Source organism: Arvicola amphibius, chromosome 2 (genome assembly GCF_903992535.2).
Source record: "Arvicola amphibius chromosome 2, mArvAmp1.2, whole genome shotgun sequence".
NCBI classification, from domain to species: Eukaryota; Metazoa; Chordata; class Mammalia; order Rodentia; family Cricetidae; genus Arvicola; species Arvicola amphibius.
The window spans coordinates 137,044,858-137,068,188 of record NC_052048.2 but is presented as its reverse complement, the minus strand read 5'-3'; the positions used below and the strand labels follow the sequence as shown (position 1 = coordinate 137,068,188).

Below are 23,331 nucleotides of genomic sequence, written 5' to 3'. Positions count from 1 at the left end.
ATGCTATGTGCCTCTGCTGTGCGACTCATCAAACCATCAGATGTAAAGAGTGCCTGCCTCACCCCTATATGTAGTCACCCAACTCTGGAAGGTGCCTTCTGGCTATGAAACCTGAGGTCCTAGTCTTCTGTTTCTCTCACAGAAGGGCCAGAGTGCCCAGAAGCAATCCACACTTCAACCAGCACATCGCATACATTATATCTCTTTCCTGAACCTGGGTACGGTGGTCAGACTACTGTGGTTGGTACCTGCAAATCTGTTGAAGCTACTTGCAGAGTACTTAGTACCTCTGGACATGATGAGGGAAAGTTGGTAAGCATGGCCAGCTCCCGCAGTAGCCAACGCCACCTGCAGGCCCCACACTGGCCCCAGCTCCAGGTGCTTCAGTGGAATGGGCTTGGTGCTGCTCATACTTCTGCTCTCCCTCCAATGCCTGCATCTGTGTTCACAGCATCCGTTAGCAGATACATACTTGGCAGCCAAATTCTCGTCTGTTGTTGGGAAAGGCTATCCCAAGACAGAATCCAGAGACATCACTTTATTTCAATGAGATTTATTTGGGGTAGGAAAAGAAACAAGGGGGATGGATGTTAGGACTGAAACTAGAGAGAGAGCCTTGGGTTTTTCCTTGTGACCTTATGAACAGGTAATACATAGAAGCAGCATGACCAGTGTTAGGAAGCCGTGGAGCAAGACTATAAATGCTGGCTATGACTTCCCCAGGGAAGGCTCTTCTCTGCCAGTGTCCTCAGGCACTGACGCTTTTGCGGGCAACTATAAAACAGAGACCCTCGCAGAAGGCCTGGGAGTATTTGAGGGGGGCATAGTTGCATTTCAGCACCTGACAACCCGCATCTTGGAGAGCCTTCTCTACCGTCTCCTTCTCCAGGTAGACCCCAGAGAACTTCTTGGGACCCACCATATAGTGCTGGAAACACAGAGTAACCATGGTAATCAGGTGGCCCCCTGGCTTCAGCAGGTCAGCCAGTCTGTGCAGGGCTGCCCGGTAGGTTTCCACATCAAGACAGGCACACTCCATGGCCAGAAAGGTCAGCACGCAGTCAGCCAGCGGCACTTGAGCTGACCCCAGTGGGGGTGTCTTGGTCACATCACACTTGAGTACACGAGTGACTGTCCTTCGGAGCTTGGCCTCCTTCTCCTGCCACCTGCTTCTGTGAGGAGATCAGGAAGGTGCTGTGGTGACTGCGACGGTTAACATGACTGCAGCGAACCAGCACAGTGAACGATACAAACTCATAATTATGAAAAATAGCTATTGCGACTGTTGCGATTTTCTCCAGCCCCACAACCATCCGTCTAGTTAGTGTGTCCCGCGGCATGCCATACAGATGGAAACTGAGGCACTGAGCTGCTCACAGCCACCAGGATTTGGTATTTGAGTTCATCCTCCTCTTCATCTCTCTCTTTCTTCTTTATGTTCTTTCAGTCTTTTGATGTATTTCATTATTATCATCTTGTTTACACTTATGAGTATGGGTCATATCTGTGTGAAAATGTGCATGCCAATCTTTATGTGTGTGTGTTTGTGTGTGTGTGTGTGTGTGTGTGTATAGGCCAGAGTACTACCTCGGGACCTGTCTATTTTTTCTTCCTTTATTGGCACAGACTACCTCACTGGGCAAGTAGGCTAGGCTGGCTGCCCAACAAGCCCCCTGGATCTCCTATTGCATCCTGCTTAGTGCTGGGATCATAAGCACAAGCCACCACGACCCGCTTTAAAACAAAGCAAACAACCCAAAAACCACAAAACACAAAACATGGGTTCTGGGAATTGAACTCAGATCTTCATGCTTGCAAGGTAAACCCTGTATGACCCAGCTGTCTCCCCATCCTCTTTATTATTCAAAAAACCCTTGCTCTTTTTTGGAGACAAGGTCTCTCTGGGAACTTCAGAACTTGCCTAGAGCACACTCTGTAGCTCAGACTGACTTTGCACTCATGAGTCTCCTGAGAGCTGGGGCTCAGGGGTGTGCTCCTTCGTATGGCATTTTTATCATCCTGTGGCCAGTTCTGTGGCATTGTTTGCAGGTAGAATGCTGTGCAGCTGCCACTGTTTGTAAGCCTTCCCTTCCACCTCACACTGAGTTCCTGGGCTTCAGATGGATGTGGTGCTGGTATCTAATACTTGGGAGGCTGAGGCAGGAGGATCATGAATGAATTCGAGGTCAACCTGGGCTAGACGTAAGATTGTCTCAAAAAAATACAAGACAAAACACTAACCCACTCCTGGATCCTTGCATTCATTAAACAACATGAAGCAGTGACTGCCAGGCACAGCCTCTGGTTAGGACCCATCTGGTGTCCGTCTCTGGGTTTGCCAGCTTGGGACAGCTATATACATGGAATCCTGCGGCACTCCTCCCTCCATGCACGGCTTTCAGCATGATGGCTTTAGGCTCACCCACATTAGGGCTCCCTGCTTTTGCCACTGTGTTCTTTCCTTAGCTTCTTGTGGCAGGGAACACACAACATAGTGTTTACTTTCTTGTCTCCCTTGGCAGCCTCCTCCTGACCTCTGTCTATTATCAGCTTCCTCTCCTGGCCATCCAGTGATCTCCTCCCCCAGAGGTCCTAGCCCAGCCTTGCAGTAACCCTGTAGTTCCCGGTCAGACTGCTGCTTCCCCAGCTGTGAAAGTGAGAGACACACAAATGGGACTAACTCCAAGGCCCCTGTAATTAGTGTCCCTCTAGCTGCGACCACCGTAGGCTGTCCTGGACTGTCATGGTCAGTCTCTCTGTTCCAAAATCAGAGCAGAAATACTGACCTGTTTTTCCCCTGCTCTGAAGAGGGCTAGGGGACCCTCTCCAAGCCAGGGCCTCAGTTTCCCCAGCTGTAGAATAATCAGAATCACTGACCCTTGCAGTTCCAGTTGGGGCTTATACCGTCTATGAACCAAAGTGGACACAGGACCTGCAGAAGGCCATTGCTCTTGGTCTCTGGGACTTTGTCACAGTGTGGAGGGACACAAGTATGGGGTGCACCTCACAGCACATCTTTCTATAATAAGTGTGTCCCCCAACATCAAAGGAGATGCTGATCCAGTCTCCAGGGCAAAGTGGGAATGATGAGAGCTGGGGCAGTCATCAGGACTTCCTGGAGGAGGTGACACAGAAGCTGATGTCACAGCTAGCCTGAACAGGTTCAGAGAAAGGGAGAGCAGGGACAGACAGTTTGGGGCAGCACTGGGACTGGAGGTTGGACTGACCCGGGTGGGGGGCTTATAAGTTCATGAGGTGCAGGCAGATCAGGAGGAAAGTGAGGTGGGTAGTGGGTTCCTGTGCTGTTCTGAGCACCACAGGGGCTTTGTCTGAGAAGATGAAGTGATGTGGAATTTCCCTCTGTATGCTGTGATTACCATTAATGAATAAAGAAACTGCTTTGGACCTATAGCAGGGCAGAACTTAGGTAGGTGGGGAAAACTAAACTGAATGCTGGGAGAAAGAAAGGTGGAGTGGGAGAGAAGCTATGTAGCCCCGCTGGAACCAGACGGACCTTTAGCAGGTAAACCACAGTCACGTGACCATACACAGATTAATTGAAATAGGTTGAATTAATATGTAAGAGTTAGCCAATAAGAAGCTAGAGCTAATGGGACAAGCAGTAATTTAATTAATACAGTGATTATTTCGGGTCTGAGAAGCCAGGAACCAACAAGCAGCCTGCTACTACAATGAAGTGGGTGGAAGACATGGGGAAGTTACCTGTCTCCCTCCAGCTTGCACACATGCTGCACTATAGAGGACCAGTCATAGGCCCCCGGCTCCTTCTTCAGCCATTTCTGCAACTCCTGCAGGTTCTGCGGAGTGTAATCAGCGACGATGATCTCCCGGAAGACCTCACATGCTGAAAGCAGCTGGTAGATGGTGGGGCCAGTGCCAATGTCGATCAGGACATCACCCCTTATACCTCCTGTGGAGATAGCAGGGGCAGGTCTGAGTATCCTGACTCCACATCCTGCTAACTGTATGGAGAACTCCAAGCCTCATTAGGGTGTGCCAGGTGAGAAGGACAGTAGCCTCTTGCCTCTGGGCTGTGGGTTGATAGGATTGGGGAACAATGCTGGGGGTGGGGTAAAGCTGACATTCTCAAAACCCTCCCTGTTGGCCTCAGGATACTAGTGGAGGCCTGGGTAGCTCCTCTGACCTTCTGGAGAAATTTAGGGTTGATGGCTAATCAGTCTACTCGGCTTATCTCTAAGAACAGTGGGTTTAGAGGACCTCGGCTATTGACAGAGCGACAGGGTCTGGGATGAAGGTTGAGAAGGAAGCCAGTCAGCTCTTAGCTCTTCGGGTATGCTAGAAAAGATAGCCACGTGTAAGAAAGCAAGGGCAGCACTAGGTATGGCCTCTCAGCCCTGCCCCCTCCGTTTATAATCTCCTTTTACATCTACTCTGCCCCTGCCAAGAACCAGTGCCTGAACTCGGCCCCAGTTTTCTCCAGGAGCACCGAACTCCCCTTCCTCTGTATTCTTAGGGATACCCATTGCTGCCCCTTCCTTGGCACTGAATGTCTGGTTAAGAAAGCTTTTTGGAGGGGTGGTGGGAGCTAAGTAGTCCCAGGGTCACACAGAACACACTGTCCTCACAAATGTTGAGCAATCTGAACTATTATGCTTTATTCTTGACAGTTCTCCTGGCTCGCTCTCTCTCTCTCCCTCCCTTAGTTGAGCCTTAGTTCTCCCACTTAGATGTTGGGGAAGATTATGGATGCTTGTATGCTTGTATGTCCGTGTGTGTAAGGTTTTTTTCTTTATCAGATTTTCAGAGAGATGCAAAGTCCTAGACCATCTGGAGAGCTCTCTGGAAGGTCTGTGGTGGCAGAGGAGGGTGGAGCAGCTTTGGGCTCATGCTCATATCGTCACTTCTCCCAGCAGTCACCTAGGGGCTCTACAAATCTGGCATCCCCCTCGAATTTTACAAGTGGAGCACCTGAGGCAGATCACGGCTGCAAGCTCTCGAAGCAAGGCTCCCCTGGACCAACACACATGCCATCTGGGGACCCTGGGGGCTGCCAGGCTGGTCACCTCTGCAGCATCTGTACGTACAGGACAGGCTCTTGGTGTTGGCACGGCTCCATACCCTTCCCAGCGGGGACTTCAACCACTCACCCATAGAGAAGGTCTGGTGAAGGTTCTGCAGGCTAAACTTGATGATTTCCCGTTCTGCCACCGGGCCTGAGTCAAAGTTGTAGAAGGTGTCCAGGTAGTCTCGGGGACTGAACTCCTTCTCGTAGTCCTCACCACCCTGGTACACCTTGCCCTCCATTCTGGTCAGCCTGGTACAGCTGTCTGTACTCCCCTTGCCCCTGCAGAGTACCCACCCTTTCCTGTCACACCTATTATATAATCTCCTTGAGCAGATCTCCCTTCTTGGGGAGGAGCTAGAGTCCCTGCAGTGATATCAGGGTGCTGCTGTCAGATTCCTGGCTGGGTATCATTTTTGTGACAGAGGAGTGTCCCCAGGCCTGTCTTGGGGAAGCGCTCATCGCTAGTTCTCCAGGGTGGTGTGTTTGTTCCCCGGGGGGGTGCTGCTTGGGAGAGGGAGAGAATTACAGAGGGACAGAGAGGAAGAGCAGAGAGACCAGGGTCTGCTCAGCGATGCTTTGCTCTTGGGGTTGAGAGCAGAGGGTGGGGACTCAGGGCCAGGTCCCTGGCCAAAACATTCAACATCCTGGGCTTCATCTGTGCTATAGCAAATAAAACAAGAACCAAAGAGGAGTGCTTCCTGGGATGGGGAAGTAGGATCTGAGATTCTCGAAATTTCTCCGCTATTCAGTGAATTTGCCTTTGCAAACAGTTTGCCTGTAACTGAGTTAATGATTCCCTGGGGGGTTTAATCTTGTTTTCTCACTCAGCTTAATGTTTTCTTTTTTATTAGCTCAAGAGTAAACTTTGACAGCACTTCCCTAAATCATCAGGCCTGTGCTGGTTGGTACTCCCTGTATTTGGACAAACAATTGAAAAAGTGTCAACATACGTGAGAAGGTGCCGTCACTCTGCACAGACTTCCACATACCCCTGCACACAGGTGGTCCCATGTGCACGTTGCCCCCCCCCCCTCCGGCCCCAGGATTGTTAGGTTGCTTGTATCTGGTGTGGTCTGGTCTAGTTGCCTTGAAAGATGATGCTCCAGTTTGTTTTTATTCTGTTGCTATGGTAAACACCATGACCAAAATCAACTTGGGAAGGAAAGGATTTATTTGAATTTTTTTGTTGTTGTTGATCAGTCAGTCCATCGTTGATGGAAGTCAGGACGTGAACTGAAGCAGGAGCAGGGGCAGACCTTGAAGGAACACTGCTTACTGGCTTGCTCAACCTGCTTTCTTATACAACCCAGTTCTTCTGGCCAAGAGGTGGCACTACCCACAGTGCCCTGGGCTCTCCTATCAATCATTAATCAATAAAATACCCCACAGAGCAGTCTGGTGGAGGCCATTCCTCACTTGAGGTTCCGACTTCCCAGGGGGTTGGTATGTGTTAGGTTGGCACAGCTGCTACACCAAAGGGAAGGGGAGCATTGACAGAGGATGCATGTACTTTTGCACCGTGGCAGGGACTCCGCAACGATCACAAGATGGAGAAAGAAAAGCTTGCCCATCCAAAAGTCACCTAAGGGCATCTGGACAGCAAACTTCAGAGCTGGTTGCCCAAGGGCAAGCATGGGGTGCAGGTGTCACAGCTTGGGCAAAGTTCATAACACCAACCGTCTACTATGTGACAGGGGTCTGCTGTCATCTTCACAGCAATCTTCCAGGTAGATGCCCTGTCAACAACAAGGAAGGGGGCAGCGTGATGTCCAAGGCCACTCTGGTAGCAGAGGAGGCCAAGACGCCAGATTAATGTTCAAGGTTTTATGCCCAAAGTGGGAACACAGACCTATGATGAGTCTCATCCTGTTTCATCACCCCGAGTCCTCTCCCATGCTCTCTGCCATTCACCTGGGAACCCAGTGATATAATCTGAGCCCTGGATCTCCCAGCATGCCCTTAGACACCATCCTTCAAGCCAGAAGAAAGAGACCAGCTACCCAGAATGGAAGATGATCTCCCAGGCTATCTAGAGCTTGGGAACACATCTCCACAGGATGTAAACTCACTCGAACCCACCTTTTGTTGTCGTCGTTCTTGTCCTGTTCATTGTGGGATGCACAAGATTCCCCTTTCCTGGAATTCACAGAGCCTGGACTCTGGTGTTTCTGCTCTGTAAGAGTGGTACTGCACAGCAGTTCCTCTGGGTGCAAGAAGTGCAATTAGCTACCTACTCAATTTATCTAAGAAGGATTGAAGCAAGGATCGGAGGAAGCTAAATCCTAGTGGGTTGATGTGAATGAAGACACGGAAGGTGTGACATTTGTCTAGGGTTTCTCATATCTGCCCCTGACACTTGCACCTGTGCACTTGTGCAAAGATCCCTTCCGCCCTCTGCCCGCATGTGTCTGGGATGGCCCCCTGAATATGTTAGCTGTGCTCCCTGGCATTCAACAGTTGAAATTCAAGCAGCTGCTGTGATTGATGGAACCTGTGATTAGGGTCTGGCTTTTGACTGGGTTTTTACGTATGTGGTGATTGAGTCAAGGCTTGAAAACTTTCAGTATAAACAATTTCGTCAAAGAGTTGCCATGTTATTTTATTTTTGACTTTGAAATTTTTAGGCTAAGTATCTGCTTAACTTCCCTGTGGTAAAATATGAGAAAGATTAATTTTTCCTTTCTCTTTGGGCTGACTTCCTTCTGTCCAGGGCTGGGAAAACTCTTCAGTGTTGGTGGTGTTAGGAGATATTGAATTATAATTTGGGGATTTGGCATGAAGTGGGGCTTGCTAGCTAAGCAGGCCTTTTCCACAGGTCCCCTGTCCTGGATGGAATCCTCTCTCCACAGTCCCGAGCAGGAAGACAGCGAACACCGGCCCCAGGAGCACAGGGGCCGGTTGTATTTTATCACATGGTGCAATGCTGAGATGTTTCCAGTTCACTAGAATTTTCAGGTGGCCCCATTATCTATCTTCACAGACAGCTTTAAATTTGTCCATTTGCATTGCGGGGCAGTGGTGGTGCACAGCCTTTAATCCCAGTGTTCAGGAGGCAGAAGCAGGCAGATCTCTGTGAAATCCAGGCCAGTCTAGTCTACAGAGTGATATCCAGGACAGCCAGGGTTACTCTGTCTCAAAAAACCAAAGCAAAAAACAAAACAAACAAAAAGTGAAACAAAACCCCAAAAAATAAACATAAGAAAAGGTCTAAAATGATGTCCACGTACTTAGAAGGGACAGAAATTGTCTCAGTAGGAACAGAAGCCTTAGGGCTGTGGTTCTAGGGTCAGCAATTTTGCCTATCAGGGAGCCACTGCAATGTCTGGAGACATTCTTGTTCATTCCAGGTGAGGACCTGGGGCTATTGGCATCTTGGGGTAGAAGCCAGGGTGGCCATCCTGCAAAGTTAAGGTCAGTGTCACGGGTTCTGATATGAAAAAACACTTTTCTTAGACTATTTCCATAATAGACTCAACTCTGAGCAGATTTCCCTACTTCCGTGAGGACTCGTGACTGGGCTGGAACCAGCATCTACATAGAGACCAAGAGGGCAAAGGTGGTGGGGAGGCAGGTGGGAGCCAGAGGGAGAGGTTCTGGAGGGCCCAGGAACTGGTTGAGACTGCGGAAGTAGAGTAAATTGTTCTGGGAGGTGTGAACAGAGACCCTGCGGTGTGGGGTTTGGATAGGGCAGCCACATTCATCAGTTCTGCAAATGCAAGTGGGATGAGGGGCTAAGTAGCCAGCTCGGGTAGCACCTGGGAGGGGAGGGAGGCTGCACAGGGAGGGATAGCGTGGGCTACTCTGCTGCTGGCTGTGCAGGACCTCACCATATAGCCATATGAGTCTCGAGTGATAATGGCCCTTTGATACTAGCCCTGGTTTTCAGGATGTTTATTTTATGTGTCAGCTTGACTGGGCCATGGTGTTTGGATGAGATTAAATTTTCATTGGCAGACTTTAAAGCAGGAAACTTTCCTAATGTGGGTGGGCCTTATCCAGTCTGATGAAGGCACGCACAAGATGGGAGACCCACGTCCCCAAGCAGGAAAAGTTTGGCAGCACGTGGCCTCTTGCCTGACCATTTGGACTTGCCAATCTTCACAATCATGTGAGTTAAGAGCTTAAAACAAAACTCTCCCTACATATGCTTCTCTGATTCATTCGTCCAGGGAGTCCTGTCTAATACAGGAACCTCAACACTTGAGTCAACACCCCTGGTTAGTACTGTCTGAGCCTTAGGGTTTCCAGCGCTGTGATGAAACACCATGACTAAAAGCAACTTGGGGATGAAAGGGCTTATTTTGCCCATGCTTCCACATTATTATCCAATATCGAAAGAAATCAGAGCAGGCACCTGGAGGCAGGAGCTGATGCAGAAGCCATGGAGGAGTGTGGCTTCCGCTTATAGGCTTGTTCTTCATGGTTGCTTAGCCTGCTTTCTTATAGAATCCAGGACCACCTGCCCAGGGTTGGGCCTCCCCTAACAATCACTAATAAAGAAAATGCCCACAGACTTTTCTACAGCCTGATCTCTCTCTCTCTCTCTCTCTCTCTCTCTCTCTCTCTCTCTCTCTCTCTCTCTCTCTCTCTCTCTCTCTCTCTCTCTCTCCATCCATCCCTATATCTCTATCTCTATCTATCTATCTATCTATCTATCTATCTATCTATCTATCTATCTATCTATCTATCTATCTAATCTATCTATCTAATCTATCTATCTATATATCTATCTAATCTCTCTTACATATTACATCTTGATCAAAGTTTCTCCTCCCTCCACTTCTCCCTGTTTCTCCCCACCACCTCCCCTCTTGCCCCAGATCCACGTCTGCTCCATTTCCCTTCAGAAAAGAGCAGACCTCCTAAGGATATCAACTGAACATGGCAGAACAAGTTATAATAAGACTAGGCTCAAACCCTCATATCAAGGCTGGATGAGGCAAACTGGTAGGAGGAAAAGGGTCCCAAGAGCAATCAAAAGAATCAGAGACAACCCCAACCACTACTGTTCGAAGTTCCACAAGAACACCAAGCAACACGACCATAACATATACAGAGAGGACCTAGGTCAGACCCACACAGGCTCCGTGATTGTTGTTTCAGTCTCTGTGAGCCCCTATCAGCTCTGCTTTGTTGATTTTATGGGTGTATCCTTGTGGTGTCCTCGACCCCTCTGACTCCTACAATCCTTTCCCTACCTCTTCCTTGGGGTTCCCCTAGCTCCATCTCATGTTTGGTTCTGGGTCTCTGCATCCTCTCCCATCAGTTGTTGGATGAAACTTCTCTGATGATGATTGGACTAGGCTCTCATTCCCCCCCTTCTCTTCTTTTGCCAGCCATGTTTGTTTCTATACAGGTCTCTGGGCTATCCAGCCTCTGGTTCCTGGCCATCCAGGAAGTGTCAGGCATGGGATCCTTCTAGTGGCTTGAGCCTTGAGTTGGACCAGTTATTGGTTGGCCACTCCTACAAGTTCTGAACCACCATTACCACAGCATATCTTGCTGTTCCAGTTCCATCAACAGAAGCCTTGCCTGGTTATAGAAGATGACTCCTTAGCCCCCATTACTAGGAGTCTTTGCTGGGGATACCCTTGTAGATTCCAGGGAGTTTCTACTGCACTAGATTTCCACATCACCCTCTAAGTGCCCCCTCCAGTCTACTCATCTCTCTCCCTCTTTCCTGCCCCCTCCCCATTTAATCCCTCCTGTTCCCATCCCTACCTAACCCCCAGTCCACCCACAAAATCTCTTCTCTTTCCTCTTTCCAGGGAGATCCATGCATCCTCTCTTGAGCCCTCCTTGGTCCTTTTGCTCTCTAAAGATCATAAAGATCTTATGGATGTATTTTATTTTTTCAACTGAGGTTCTCTCCTCTCAGATGACTGTAGCTTGCGTCAAACTGACACAGAATTAGCTAGCACAATTTCATTATTAATGCTCCCCTTGAATTATGAAACGTGAGCATAGCAGTTTCCTGCCTGCTGGGAAGTTCTGGTCCCACTCCTTGGAAGCTGGATGAGTGACTGCTGGGTGACCCTGCCTTTGTGGAGGCCCCAGGCTGTTGAGCTTTACAGACTCAGAAGTGTTTGTTTATGTAAACCGAAGCAAAACAAGCTTGTCTTTCCCACTTCAAGGGCAGCAGGCCCAAACCTCAGCACGGTGGATGCATTTCTGCCTTATGTGTGGCCAAGTCAGAGCCATTTCCTGGCTAATGGAGGCCAAATTTTTCTAACCGTGAGAGGTTTTAACTCATTCTCATTTTAAAGGGGAGGATACTGAAGTCCAGAGTTGACTTAGCCAGGGGCAAGCCAGTGTCTGGAAAGTCAGGCTCATTAAACTGGGGTTGGTATTGATGATAGGTTGCTACAGTACTCATTCTTGGTGATGGTGTGGTGAGCTCTGGCCAGCCAGTGGCCTGCTAAGTATTGCTGGCTCAGCCATCCAGCTCTGTCCCCAGGTCTCAGCTCTAATCTTGGCCTACTGCCTGGCTTGCAAAAAGCCATTAGCCTCCAGTGACCAGCAGGAGACCAGAAAGGGACATGTCTAGGCACTCAAAGCCATGATGCTTGTGGACCAGAGTGTGACTTGGGACCTCCCAGCACCTGAGATGGGACGCTAAACTTTAGTACCTTTGGAGGTGACACACAGAGAACTGCACCTGGAGCATGGCATCGGTTGTCCCTGAGGGTACTGTTAGGTTTCAAATGGGGACCAATGGCTGAGGTGCCTACTTAACATTTAAAAGCAAGCAAAGACAAAGAAGCTAGACAAATATTACTGTGAACCTGAGTAGACCTTAGGAATTTACAAACCTAGGTTACCTTGTTTATCAAACATATATTGTTACTTATCTAAATTCTTTTAGAAGCCTCGTGTTGAACAGTTAGCAAAGATAGAAGTAGTTAGAAATACATCTTAAATCAGCTTTTGTTAATCTGAGCAGACCTTTATAACCTTAAATTTTTATCATTATATACAGTATATTCTAAACCAGAGTTGAATCACACACACACACACACACACACACACACACACACACACAGTATTTTGTAGCAAATATAGCCTTAAATTTTTATTATCATTTATACCAGTCCAAAATATTTGAGGCCTGTTGTTTTCTTAGTCTAAAAGGAGACACATGCTCCAAAGCTACAGAGAAACCCTGTCTCGAAAAACAAAAAAAAAAAAACAACAAAAAAAAAATAAACCAAACAAAAAAAAAATAAAAGGAGACACATGATAAAGTAGAGGGCTCAGAAGGGTAGGGAAGTTTTATAATTGGTCCACTTTATACCATGTGGACTTCTTAAAATGGTGAAGTCACATGGCAGTGCCCTTTAGCCTTAGTAAAGATGACTGCCAGCCATGGGCTTGTGTACATCTTGATAAGGTTATCTGCCTAGATGGAGGACAGCCACATGGTTGCTGTTTCAAAACATCTGTTTTTCTGAACAGGAGTTGACTCTAAGTTCTGGGACCAAATGGATGAAGAAAAAAGAAGAAATAGGAAAGAAAAGAAAGGAAACATGACTGTTCCCGGAGATGATGAAAGAGGTTTATTACAGACATGTGGGAGAGTCCAGAGTGGACCTGACCAGACTGAGCTGTACCATGTGGGGGGATGTGAAGGGACAAAGACGGTGGGGGGGGGGGGGGGAGAGGAGAACTAGATGCAGCAGCCAGGAGACCCAAACGTACAAAGAGAGTGGGCAATCAAAATGGTTAGATTATATAGGGAAGGGCAGCCCAACCTGGGCTGGCGAGTTCAGGGTAAGGGTGGGGCATGCCAGACAGGAGGGCCCTGTAACAGGTAGGGGCTGAGGGATGCAGGGAGAACCTCGTGGTCCAGCTCACTTCGATATGTTACGTAGGCACCTCAGCACTTTGTCCTGGTTTGAAACCTAACAGGTACCAGTCCCTTTCCAGAGGAAACAAGAACAGAGAGTCTACAGCTGCCCCTAGCCTGGCTTTAGGGTCAGAGGAGTTTCAGGTGAGGTGGGGGCATGAGGTCCTGGGACCTTATGCATCTTCAGAAAAGAGGAAGCTCAAGGACCAGTCAGCACAGAAGGAGCAAGGGGACCAAGCAGGAATTGTGTAGGGATGCATTCTGGTGCTCCAAGTGAGCCCTGGTAAGACCTGGTCAGAAAAGGGAAGAGGAGCTCAGAGCCATGGCAGAGGAAGTTTCACAGGCGATGGGTGACCAAATGGAATAGCAGCTACCTGACCATCAGTGCAATTCCCAGGCCAACATTAACCCTTCTGTCTTAGTTAGTCAGGAACTCAAACAGGGCAGGACCCTGGAAGCAGGAGCTAATACAGAGGCCACGGAGGGGAGCTGCTTACTGGTTTGCTTCCCCTGGTTGCTCAGCCTACCTTCTTATAGAACCCAGGACCAGCATCCTGAGGGTGGCCCCACCCACCATGGGCTGGGCCCTCCCCCATTGATCACTAAATGAGAAAATGCCTTATAGCTGGATGTCAAGGAGGCCTTTCCTCAGCTGAGGTTCCTTCCTCTGATGACTCTAGCTTGTGTCAAGTTGACACACAAAACAACCGAGTACAAACCCCCTCCTTAAATTGCTTCTGTGAAGATTTTTAAAATTAAATTTACTCCTTGAAAAATTCATATATGTATTCCTAAATGTATTCTGATTATACCCATGTTTACTCTCTCTTATGGTCCTCCCACTTCTGTCAACACTACCTCCTGTTGCAAGACCCTTTCTTTCTTTCTTTCTTTCTTTCTTTCTTTCTTTCTTTCTTTCTTTCTTTCTATTTATTTATTTGCGAGTCCCTTTCTTGACTTCATGTCATTTTGTTTTTTGTTCAGGGCAATCAGCATGAGCATATGTATGGAGCTAGAACTAGAACATGGGAGACCCACCAGTGAAGACAACAAGCCTCCCCTCCTTGAGCATCCCTCAAAGGCCAATAGTGCCCCAGGGAAGGGTAGGTCTTTATAAGCCTCTCTACTAGCCATAAATGAATATTGAAGGCCTGGTGCTTATAGCTACAGTGAGCTCTTGATTCCAACAGCCATGCCATGCCTCTTTTCCCCACCATCTGACTCTTGTGTTATTTCAGTTCCCTCTTCTATAATGCTTAGGTGTTTGGTTTACTGCTGAGAATATCCAGTGGTTACTTTATTGCAGCACAGTGAACAGCCAAGAGTCTCTGCGTTCACTATCATTTGCTACAAAAAGAAGCTTCTCTGATTAAGGATGAGAGAGAGCTACCTTTGTTTATGGGGATAAGTCCAAATATTTAGAATTCAGTTTAACATCATGTTCATTTGGCAAAACGGCAGTAGTGGGTTCCTACCTAGGGCCTAGGACCTCCTCAGCCATGGGATTTTCATCAAGATTTTAGCACTAGGCAGAATTCACTCTTGTGGGATAGGCCTCAAATTCAATCAGAAAGCAGTTGGTTGATCCATAACCACCATGCCACTGTTGAACTAGTGAGTAATCTTGCTTGGAAGGTCAGCATTGTAGCAAGCAAATGTCTATAGAGTATTTTTTTTCAGATTAGTGCAAGAGAAACGAAAACATTGGCAATGGTTAATTCAGTCATCTGCTTAATGTTATGCTGATTAACTTTATGCTGTCAACTTTCTCCATCATGAGTTAAATATTTTCCCACTTTGTGGTTAAGAAGTATCTTACGCAGAGATACCTTTAGTCTGTAGACATTACATATCTCCTAGTTTGGGTACTTGTTGATTATTCTTACTCCAGTGAATGATTATTATTATGGTGGCCAAATGTTGATTCTTTCGACATTTATTAGCTGACTTTCAAGTATTCCTTTCTTTTCATTTATTATCTTGTACAAATATGAACCAAGAGACTCCTGTTTTTTCATTGGCTAATGATTCACCACTCCCCTGATTGACTTTGATGAGCAGATATGGCCAATAAGAGTCATTTTAACCCAAGTAGTATGAACAGAAGTCCAGTTGCTTGGGGAATAAGACCAACAGTCATTAAATGGGACCTCATGAGACTGTAAAGCAAAGGAAACAATGAATTGAAGGGACAGCCCACAGAATGGGAGAGCATCCCCATCAGTTATACATCTGACATGAGACTAGTGTCTGGGACAGACACAGAATCTCAAAGACCAAACACTGAGAAAACGAACACCTCCGAGAAAACATGAGTTGCAGAACTGAATAGAGTTCCCAAGAGGAGAAACACATATAACAAACAAGCATCAAGAAAACAAAATATTCAACATCTTTAGGCATCAGGGGAATGCAGATTACGACTGCTTTGCCTCAGTCTCCCCACCACCCAGTCTTTATCATCAGGAAGACAAATGGTGGAAAATGCTGGGGGGAAGGCGAGGGAAGGGAGCCCACATGCACTGTTGGTACGAAGTGGGGAAATCACCAGGGAGCGTTCTAAAACACCTAGAAACTAGACCTAGTGTGATCTGGATATACCACTCTGGATTTGCCCAAAGGATTCCACATCGCACCCGGAGAGACTCTCACATCCAGGTTCCTTGCATGACAGCAAGGAAACGGGACCATCCCAGATGCCCATCAACTGAAGAATGGACAATGCAAAGGTGACACATGTACAAAATGGAATTTCATTCAGCTGTAAAGCAAAAGGAAATGATAGAATTTCCAGGCAAATGGATGGAAATTGAAACTATGGCAGTGGATGGGCTGACCCAGGCCAAGGCGACAGATTCTCCATGCTCTTTCTGTTTTGTAGAGCAAAGCTTTGAGTTTTTGCATTTGTGTGTTTGGTTTCGAGTGTCCATAGAGACCAGGAAATTGGAAAGGGGCCATGTGGTTGGGGAAGGGGCCTGATTTGGGGGAGGGTGACAGTAGAGCGCGTGTGAAATGACGGTTGAGAGGGAGAATACTGGGAGCGGGAAGGTTTAAATGGAGAAAGGGGTCAGGTACAGGAGGGAGGAAGGACAGGAGGTGGTTGTGTGACCCAAGCTAAAGACGTCTGAGGAAGTCACAGGGAAATCTAATCTTCTTTAAGTTAAATAAGAAAACTTTTTTAAACAAAGAATTTAAGTAGAAGTACTACTCCACGTGAGTGAATAGTGCTGATACGAGAAGTCACAGGTAGTCAAGTGAAAATCCCAGTGTCGTGTATGTGGTTCTCCCCTACCAGCTACTGGTTAGGAAGTCCCTCACCCCCAAAATAACACAAGCTATTGCCTTTGCTCTTGGTTACTCACCAGGACTAGATGGTAAGGTGCTACTGCGAAGATACCATCCATTTGGTTGCAAAATCAATCTGAACTTGGTAATGTGTAAGCGTCTCATACAGGATATGGTCTTGAAGACATGAAAGGGCCCTGAAAAGCAGGAGAAGGGCTCTGCAAGGAGGTGAGAGAGTTTTATGAGAATGGGGGTGGGGGACAAGCGGCAGTGATGTTCAGTATAATCAGAATGAATTATATATATATATATATGTATAAAATTGTCAAGAAATAGATTCAATTATTAAAAAAAGAAATACTGTAGAAAATAGGGTAATCCTAGGAAATAGATTCTCACCAGAGGTTTTTATGGCTCATGTAGACTCTTAGGTCCAGCATGACACCCGCTTGTCAGAGAGAGTGGATCAAAACAAAGAGAGGAGCCAGCGACCTAGTTGAGGAGAGGGGCACTGCCAAGGCTAACGACCTGAGTGAAATCCTTGGAATACAAGGTGGGAGGAGAGAACCAACTACCAAAACTGTCTTCTGACCTCCGCACAGGGATCAGGATGAGCACAGTCACACATATGTGTGTACTCCCACACAACAAATAACAAAAATAAGATGGGGTGGGGGTGGGGTGTGAGAGAGCGATTGAAGGAGAGAGATTCTGTTCTGACCAACTGGCTTTCATCTCACCCTCACGCTGGCTTCTCCCCGCGTTTTGATTTACCCTCTGTCATCTACCTTGTCGGTGGAACTGAGACTTTTTTTTATCTCCCCCTCCTGGGTAAGAATTCTGCACACTAGTTTATCTACTACCTGATTTCCCTTTTCCAAGGTCCCCTGTCCAACTCTCTCTTCCTCAAAAATTTGAAGAAAAATTAACATTTAACCCAACATGAGAACCAAATGAATTGAGTTAGTTTTACTGCCCCTCCCTCTCAGTAGCTTGGGACTGAGCCGTGGAGGTCATCTCATTCCGAAAAAGAGAATGTCCCTACCATGTAAGCCAGAAGTTCAGAGTACTAACTTCCTTGGTACAAGTCATATGAGGACAACTGCGCTCTCTGATAGTGATGGCGTTTTGAAACAGACTGGCCCCAGATTTACAGTCAACACAGGTAGGTCCTGCATAGTACTTTGAGATGAATGCTAGTTCTGTGTCAAGGAACCTGGCCAGGTACTAGGGAGCCTTGGTGGCATCATAAATTGTCAATGGGGTTTCCAGTGAGATTATTAGAAACTGTAGGTTTCTATAGTTTGGAAATGAGAAATGCCTTAATCAAACGTTAATTGTGTTGGGGTCCTTGATTCTCAGCTGGCTACAAGCTCCAATCCAGACTCCTGGGAGAGGGGGCTCCTTCTCCTCCTCATGTCTCCATGAACTTCCATCTCTTTATATCCTGCCCCACACAGACCCTCAGACAGCTGGTCTCCATCAGTCCTAAGAGTGTGGAAGTGGGCTTCTCTGGGTAGAGTGCAATACTCTATCTCATCCTTTAGGGCTTTCAGGGTTTGTGACTGTCTCAAAGGCTCATCATCTTCAGCGTCCCAGCATGAGATTCAGGTTTACATAGAGGGCCAGAGGTATGCATATCTCAGCAGTTCTGATCAAAGGTTGGCTCTGTGCATCATTTACCCTGTGTTGTCTCCCTGAAAGGCAGACGAACAAGTTGTCAGAACTGTATGCCATCTCTTCCTGGGAGACAGGCTCCCTGTCTGTGTGACACCAGGGCCCCAGCCTTTTCCTTCCCCAGTATGAGACTCCTGGGGAAATTCCAGTTCCTTGTAGTCTATTGTCTCAGTAGTCTGGTTTTTAAGGGGAGTGGCCCACTGTCATTCTTTATGATGTCGTTGTTTCTTCCCAGACTATTATGCTATGTTTCCTCCTTTTCTTTCTGCCCTGTGGCCTTTGCTGTTTCCCAAGCACTCAGGCCGTCTTGCGGCCTTTTGTACTGATGTTTCTTCGCTTGGAGTATTCTTTCTCCAAGTCTCTGCAGAGCTTATGTGTTCTCTTCTTTTAGATTTGGCTGAAATATTATTATACGATGCTACCTGATGAACATGTGCGTGCTGTGTGTGCATGAGCGTGTGTGTGTGTGTGTGTGTGTGTGTGTGTGTGTGTACATGGAAACTGGAGGTCAATCTTGGATGCTGATCACTTTGTTTTATGTGACGGGGATCTGGGGCTTGCTGTTTAGCCTAGCTTGGTTAGCAAGCCCCAACATCTGCCTGTCTCCATCTCCTGACTCCAGGATTACCAGTGTATGTCACCATACTGTTTTCCTTTGTATATGGTGCTCTGGATCAAACCCATGTTAAACACTCTATTGACTGAGCCATTTCCCCAACCCTGTGGTAAACTTTTAAAAAAAATGAGCAATCTAAAACCCTCTTAAATTTCTGTGTTTTCTCTCCTTTAAATCTATGACATAAAAATAATCTGTTATGCTCATTTTCTTTTCCTTTTGTTTATCTCTGACATTTCCCCCACTTCTCTTTTCTCTATGAGACATATTTTACAGTGTTAATTTAGTACCGTCTATGTACTCTATATTGACATGGCTCAATATGTATTTATTAACAAATAAGTAATGAGTAAGTAAGAATAAATGCATGCTGCTTTTCTTTGTCCCGTTATTAGTCAAGGTTCTCTAGGACAGAGTCAATAAAATGAATATATATTAAAAGGCTATTTACTAGGTGGGCTTATACAGTGTAGTCTAATAATCCAAAAAATGGTTACTTCATGTTGGGGAGGCCAAGAATTAAGTAGTTGCTTAGTCTTGTGAGCCTGATTGTGGCACTTGTCCCAGTATAGTGCTGAAGGCCTGTAGGATTTCTGAAAAGCTGCCGGCCTTTGTTCTGCCTTGGAAGTCAAAAGAAACTGACTCAAATGTCAGCAAAGAAGTCAGTAACAGCCATGGAATAGAGGAACTGGCCAGCAAGAAAAGAAGCAAGCTGGAAAAAAAGCAAGATTCCTTCTTCCATCTCTTTTTTATCTGGGCTGCCACTTAAGGCGCTTCCCACATTAAGGGTGAGTCTTTCCATTTCAAATAATACCCAGCAAGTTTCTCACAGGAGTGCCTGGTGGTTGCTTTCTCAGTTCATTCCAGATCCAGCCAAGTTGACGAGCAAGATCAATCATCACACCTGGATTGGCCTTGATCTTGACGGCCACAGAGAAATATCTTTCTTTTCTGTTCTTTTCTTTTATTTTATTTTCTTTCCTTTCCTTTTTTGAGACAGAGTCTCACTATGCAGCCCTGGCTGACCTGGAGCTCACTCACAAAAACCTATCTGCCTCTGCCTCCTGAGTGCTGGGCTCAAAGTCATGTGCCACCATAACCAATATCTTTTGATTTTTTTTAACACAAAACTGTGATGGTTAGTTTTAATTGTCAATTTGACACAGTCTGGAGTTTCCTGTGAAGAATGTGTCTGGGATTATTTAGATTAGGTTGGCTGTGGGGGTGGGAGTAATTTTGAGTATGGTAATTGAGGTGGGAAGGTCAGCCCAGCCCACTGTTGGGAGCAGCATTCCATAGGTAGGAGATCCTGAACTGTGTAAGACTGAAGCAGTGGGGTTAGAGAGATTGCTCTGTGATAAAGAGTACTTGTTCTTGCAGAGGATCCAGGCTCAGTGCCTCACCCCTACATGGTGGCTCCCCATCATCTGTAACTTGCGTTCCATAGGACCCAAATTCTCTTCTGAGTCCCTGGGCACCATGTGCATGGTACATATACATGAATACAAGCAAAATTACACCTACACAGAATAAAAATAAATACATCTTTAAAAAAAAGAGTGAGATTTGTCAACTTTTTAGCCTACCTGTGTAGATCTTGTCTGCTGGACCTGGAATTTGAGGACCGGAAAGAATGGGGACAACCTTACTTCAATTTCGGTATACTTTTATACATGAGTGAAACAAAGAAAGCAATGACCTAAGGAAGGTTGTTTGAGTTCAAAAAAACATGTGAATAAATGTCAATAAGCACACACTAGATATCAACAGAGTGGTCCTCCAGAATTTTCTCAGGGCAGAGCAATTGAAATACACTTGCCTGACATGTTCTATAGATTACATCCGGGAAAGCACAAAAGCAAGCAAGGCAGAAGGCAATATCCAAATTCAGGGCCCTCTGACCAGATTGGCTTCTATAGCTATGTTCTGATGTCCAACAAGAATAAACATATCTTATAAATTAAATGTCAGTGTTTGTCACAGGAGGCCTGGAATCATGTCCAAGAACAGTCCAGGGAACAAAGGGCACCTGAGGTAACAGGTCCTCAGTTCCCCAAGGCACTGCTCACCACGGGTTGTCCTTCTGACCCTGTTCTGACAGAGATCAGCTGATCATGAGTATATTCACTACATTCTGTTCTTGTTAATGGATGTGAGGTGACTGACTCCCTCAAGCACCCGCTGCTGTGACTTTTGTGAGTTGGAACCTGGAACTGGGGATGCCACAGCAGCAGGAACAAAGCTAACACAAGCAATAACCACTTTTGATACGCAAGCTCTTACCTGTATGTGTAAATAAGTCTGCCTTGTGTTTTGAAATTGCAACACATTTATTAGTGTGTCTTTGCATCTGAAGTCGCAGGCCCCCTGGTAAGGTTCATGGCTACCATCTTCACTCTGTGCACATGCAAGGTCTTACAGCCCCAAGGGCCAAGAGAGCCCTTGCAGAAAACTTGGGTGGCTTAGGAAGTGAGGATGCCTGGAAACTGTGATTCCAACTGTCCTGAAACAGTGATGTCATCGGGACACTGACATGAGGGCATGTTGCCTCCCAACCACAGTGCCTGTGCTGCTCCGGCTGTGAGACAGTCTTAGATAAAAAACCTACTTTTCTGATTTTGTGAATGTTTTTAATGTTTATTAGTGTTTAATAATCATATAAACTTAAGGCTTTTGTGGCTCTTACTGCCTGGGAACTCCTTTAAGAAAAAAGAAGCATGTTGGTTTAAAGAAAATAATATTTAAGCAGTAATGTAGGTGATGTGTGCTGGATTGAGACCCTAAAGTTCACAAGTCTTAAAGCCTTGCATCCAGAATGTGACCGGTGAAGGTAAAATAAGATAAACATGAGGCCATTATGGTGGGCACTCAACTCTTGGTGACCAGCGTCTTCTGAGAAGAGTTGAATAGCACAGACACATTTAGAGAGGGGGCTCCATAAAGACACGGAAGGAAGATGGAGGTAGTGAGAGGGGCCTCAAGCAATCAGTGCCTCTGTGACACTTTGATCATGAACTTGGAGGCTACAAGATTGCAGGAGAGTAATTTTGTTGCTGAAGCCACAGACTGGCATTTTATTATGGGAGCACCATCAAACCAACACAACCGGGAAGTACAGTGGTTAAGCAGGTTGAGGTGGTACCCAAGTGAATGAGAAAGACCTAGGCTTCACCCACCTCTCATCCCTTCCAGTTTCCAGATGCTAGGAATTGGAGTCTTGGTCTCCTTGCTGTACAGACGACAGGCCACTAAGGTCTGTATCAGTGCACCTGGGAGGCAACTGTAGTCCTGAGGGTGGATCGTTGGCGATACTTTCCCGCCGGTTCAGACCTTTAAGAACCACAGGGGAGGCATGGAGAAATGTATCTGTGGAGTAATAAAACCTTTGACTGGAACAGTGACAACCACCACAGGAGGCCAGAGTCAGTCCCGCTCCCAGAGCTCACAGGCTATGCTCCGCCCTCAATTGCTGCACAGCTTCTTGAGCAGCTTGAAGGATGCTCCTCCCTTCTTTCTCCTGCTCTCTTAGAACGCTGGTTCCCCAGGAAGGGGAGGAGTTCTTCCTGGCGCGGAGGCCACCGTCGCCACGGCAACGCTGCTTTACTGGGCCCAACGGATTACGCGGCCTGGGGCTGCAGGCAGCCGCGTGGCCTCGGGGGGCAGCGCCAGCAGCATGGACAGCTTGTACGTGGAGGAGGTGGCCGCCTCCCTAGTCAGGGAGTTTCTTAGCAGAAAGGTAATGGCTGGGTACTCCGAAGCCCAGAAGGCCGCTCTAATGGTGGGGGCAGGCTGGGGTTTCCGGCAGTACCTTTGCACCTTTGGGGGTGGGGGAGCATTCCACCCCTTCTGTTCGCCTCAGATTCCCCGAGAGCGCCCCTTTCCCGGGATCGGGAAACTACATATCCCAGAAGCCAGTCCTTCCTAGTTCGAGGCCACTTCTACAAAGGCAAACGGGCCTTTGGTCTGCTGCCCTCCCTTGGCACCACTGTCAAAGCAGTGCCAGGTTGGCAAAGGTGTCCAGGGCAGAGCAAGTTCTCCCAACCTGGGGCATAGGGCATGTCTCTAGGAAAGAGCTTCTCAAAGGAAAGTTGTGGACCGTCAGTCCTCTGTTCATTTTAATAAAAAGTGGAAATTCCAGCTGCTGCATGAACTTTTGTAGAAGAGTTATGTAAATCCTCCTATGCCTTGTCCCAGAAGAGTTTTCAAAGTGTTTGTAAGTTAGGAGCATCGTGGGCACCCCGTGGGGTCTAGGAGAGGGGGGTGCTTCCTGGGCGCCAGGAGTCGGGCATTGGTTTGTATTTTACATGAAGTGACTGGGGACCATGCACTAAGGGATCCATGTTTCCAGGTGATGTCATATTCAGCTGGTCCAAAGGTCACTTATTTGAGATGGAAACACACACACACACACACACACACACACACACACACACACGTTTGAATGGAACAAAGGGGAAGGATTTGATGGTGGAAATTTGGATATATGTTACTCGTTTGCAGCTTAAGTTTGACCTTACTACCTCATCTGTATGAACAGGATTTTTGCAATTCCACTCATGTGTAATGTAATTAGTGATAGACAGGCAGCACCCATGCACTACCTCTGATGCTTATATACAACCTGCACATGGATATTCCATTTTATACTTGCTTCCCCAGCTCTGATTGAATCTGTTTTAAAATGTTTATTATGATTTGTGTTTATTTTGAAAAACTATGATGCATCTGGCTTCATAGTGTCTGCTTTGATCTTCTATCCCTGAGTCTTGGTTAGCGTTGGATCACCAGTGACATGTGCTCAGAGGCGGATCGCTGATGCTAAGTCTAGGCACTAGATGTAGAGGTGTCAGAGAAGCCGTC

The 23,331-nt window shown here is 46.9% G+C and overlaps 2 protein-coding genes and 1 long non-coding RNA gene across 11 annotated transcripts in view; 2 read left to right on the top strand and 1 right to left on the bottom strand.

The window, feature by feature from the left end:
• Nucleotides 1–537: 537 nt before the first annotated feature.
• Inmt (indolethylamine N-methyltransferase) lies at nt 538–22,302 on the bottom strand. Of its 6 annotated transcripts, none has more exons than XM_038318504.1 (7): nt 22,280–22,302; nt 21,648–21,837; nt 16,256–16,396; nt 7,127–7,250; nt 5,130–6,783; nt 3,724–3,931; nt 538–1,172 (listed from the first exon to the last, which is right to left on the bottom strand). In XM_038318504.1, the coding sequence occupies exons 5-7, from the start codon at nt 5,284–5,286 to the stop codon at nt 749–751; spliced, it is 789 nt and encodes a 262-aa protein (XP_038174432.1). In that variant the 5' UTR covers nt 5,287–6,783; nt 7,127–7,250; nt 16,256–16,396; nt 21,648–21,837; nt 22,280–22,302; the 3' UTR covers nt 538–748. The 6 variants fall into 6 exon arrangements, with proteins under 6 accessions (XP_038174432.1, XP_038174429.1, XP_038174434.1 ...); XM_038318501.1 differs by lacking the exon at nt 22,280–22,302 and adding an exon at nt 21,918–22,264; XM_038318506.1 differs by lacking the exon at nt 22,280–22,302 and having other exon boundaries at nt 7,127–8,175; nt 16,256–16,375; nt 21,648–22,266.
• On the top strand, nt 3,118–7,632 carry LOC119806658. Its single transcript, XR_005284251.1, has 3 exons — nt 3,118–3,523; nt 3,816–4,021; nt 4,779–7,632. It is a non-coding gene; the product is annotated as an uncharacterized LOC119806658 (long non-coding RNA).
• Nucleotides 16,882–23,331, top strand: part of Mindy4 (MINDY lysine 48 deubiquitinase 4) — a 114,641-nt gene continuing 108,191 nt past the window's right edge. Inside the window, exons 1-2 of one of the 4 annotated variants that reach the window (XM_038318498.1) lie at nt 16,882–17,343; nt 19,044–19,259. Coding sequence is in view for 1 of the 4 variants with exons in the window: in XM_038318497.1 (XP_038174425.1) it covers nt 22,145–22,207 (63 nt within the window). In the remaining 3 variants the exon portion in view is untranslated. Of the gene's footprint in view, nt 17,344–19,038; nt 19,260–21,999; nt 22,208–23,331 lie in introns of those variants that run through there. The other 3 variants (XM_038318499.1, XM_038318500.1, XM_038318497.1) reach the window with 3 other exon arrangements.